Genomic DNA, 2,622 nt, shown 5'->3' with positions numbered 1-2,622 from the left:
TAATCTTAGGTGTTGATTTCCCTTACTTTTCTGTTCACTATCTTTGGTTTTCTTATTGTTTGATGCATTGTCTTGATTGCAAAACTTGTTGTCTTAACACTAAAACTTGCGAGTTGTTTGTTTGTTTACTGTGATTGAGTATTTGACAATGTTCAATCCTCAATATTGAACCGTGGAACTTGTTGTCTTAACACTGGAACTTGTGAGCTCTTTGTTTGTTTTACTGTGATTGAGTATTTGACTGGGTTCAATCCTCAACATTTTTAAGAGTAAGAGGTAATATTCTGAATTCAATGACCACAAGTAGCTTTTAATTAAATAACAAAATGTTTTTTACAACTACAGACCAAGAGTAACTTTTACAGCGAAAAAACCTCCAAACGACAATAAGGAAAGTACAGCGAAACCAACAAACGACAATACTTTATTATAAAAATAAAAATAAAAATAAAAATAAAAATAAAAGAGGATATGAATGAAGAAACTTGGGCTCAAAGAGCCCACTTCAATGACTGTGACGGGCCCAACCCAATCAGCTCTTTCTTTCACAGTACCTTTTAAACGTCATCGTTTTACCCTAGAGGGTTCACCCTATATTTTCCGTGTAGTTAAATTGTTGCATCTGGGGTTAGGGTTTCTCTCTATCAAAGTCGAAGAAGAGGTGGAGGACAAAGCGGCAAACATCAGCTTAAGCAGCCATGGTTCTCAAGTACGTATTTCTCAATTTCCATTCGTGATGTTGTTTTTGCTTGTTAAACTTGAACTGGAATGGTTAATCGGTAATGATGTGATATGTTATACATGTAAAGGTAGGGTTTTTAAGATTTGTGCATTAATGGTGGAACCCAATAGCTCTTATCATTTCACAGTTTTTGGTTCAGTTTCTTGTTCACTGTGAGGCTCTTAGATTTTTTACTTCTGGGTTTGTTCTGAAATCATTGGGATTCTCTATTTTCAGGACCGAGCTTTGCCGTTTCAGTGGTGCAAAGATATACCCAGGTAGGGGTATCAGATTCATCCGTTCAGATTCTCAGGTAACGAGCCTTATTATGGTGGATTTGCAGCTGGTATATATTGTTGGCCATTGTACTTTTTAAAGATAGTTAGCTAATATATAATGATGTTTATGGAATGAAGGTTTTCCTCTTTGCAAATTCCAAATGCAAGAGGTATTTCCACAACCGCCTGAAGCCATCCAAGCTCACCTGGACCGCCATGTACCGTAAACAACACAAGAAGGTTACATTTACTTGGAAACTTTTTCTTCTTAGTGTTTTATACTTGTTAAGTTTTTATTGAAAAGAAGAATTTACAATGGGAGTTTTGTCTGTGTTTTACACTTCAGATTCAAGATTTATGTGTAGTTGTTTTTATTGTTATTGAAACTAAACCAAAGTGTGATTTTCGTAGTAGTGCTTGTTTGGGCATTGGTACAGGTTTGAATAAACTGTTTGATTTTTTTTTTGGCATGGTTTAACAGGACATTGCTGCTGAATCTGTGAGGAAGAAGCGTCGTGCCACCAAGAAGCCTTACTCTAGGTCCATTGTTGGTGCCACATTGGAAGTTATTCAGAAGAGGAGGACAGAGAAGCCAGAAGTTCGTGATGCTGCTCGTGAAGCCGCCCTTCGGTATGCTTCTTTATTTTGTAGTCTGTACATCTGACTTTTTTAATCAATTGGTATGCATTAGAGTTTCCCAGATTTGCATCGGGGAAAACAGTACAAGGCTTATTTTGGAATTGGAGTTGTATAGAAGGGATCTTCGGCCTGGCCACTTTTGTTCCATGTGTAACTACTGATTTTTACTGAATTACAACCCCCCCTTGTGCTATTTTACAGTGAAATCAAGGAGAGGATCAAGAAGACCAAGGATGAAAAGAAGGCAAAGAAAGCAGAGTTGACGAAGAGTCAGAAATCTCAGGGTAAGGGTAACATACCCAAGGGTGGTGCTGCTACCAAGGGCCCCAAGCTTGGAGGTGGTGGTGGGAAGCGGTGATTTCCTCCCAGTTTTCTCAGACCTTATTGCCCTAGCTTAATTAACATATTTTGTCATTGGTTTAAGTTTTTCATTTACGAATGGATTAAATGGCTATGAATGCCAATCACTTTTGTTTTGGAAATTCCCGTCTTATGTGAGTTAGAATTATCATTTATTTTACTTGAGCATATTTAACTGGACCCAAGGGTGGTGCCAATAACTCTTTTTTTAGTTTTAACTCTAGCATTCCATTGATTGGGTACAATTTTTGAAGACTTTAATTTCCTGTGTGTGAGTAATGCCCAGGAAAGTACATCTTTATATTATGTCCCATTTTTTCCCCTCTGAAGATACAATTTTTGGTTTAAGAATCTCCCACACCTTCAATTTCTTGCCATGCATGTCAAAGAGTGATGCTTGTGTATCTTGCATTTTAAATCATCTTATTGCTTTTAAATTGTTAACAATTTTTTTTGACAAAAAGATTTGTTAACATTTGGATTGACATTTTTTTTTGTACTTTGCAAAATGGCATTTTTGTTATAATTTATAGCAAACGTAGTATATTCAATAAGATGTCTTTTGCAAAAAATTGATTAAAAAGATGAGTATTGCTATATGGTTCACCATAGAATGTGATTGGT

The 2,622-nt window shown here is 36.2% G+C and overlaps 1 protein-coding gene across 1 annotated transcript; it reads left to right on the top strand.

Annotated features, from left to right (window-relative positions):
• The first annotated feature begins 530 nt into the window (after window positions 1-530).
• Window positions 531-2,216, top strand: LOC133778347 (large ribosomal subunit protein eL24-like). The gene is made up of 5 exons (XM_062218235.1): window positions 531-709; window positions 959-1,034; window positions 1,138-1,239; window positions 1,481-1,629; window positions 1,840-2,216. Exons 1-5 carry the CDS (start codon window positions 699-701, stop codon window positions 1,994-1,996), a joined length of 495 nt encoding a protein of 164 aa, XP_062074219.1. The 5' UTR covers window positions 531-698; the 3' UTR covers window positions 1,997-2,216.
• The last annotated feature ends 406 nt before the right edge of the window (window positions 2,217-2,622 follow it).

This window comes from Humulus lupulus, chromosome 5 (genome assembly GCF_963169125.1).
Source record: "Humulus lupulus chromosome 5, drHumLupu1.1, whole genome shotgun sequence".
In the NCBI taxonomy this organism is placed as follows: Eukaryota; Viridiplantae; Streptophyta; class Magnoliopsida; order Rosales; family Cannabaceae; genus Humulus; species Humulus lupulus.
The sequence above is the reverse complement of the archived record's forward strand: the minus strand, read 5'-3'. Positions and strand labels throughout refer to the sequence as shown.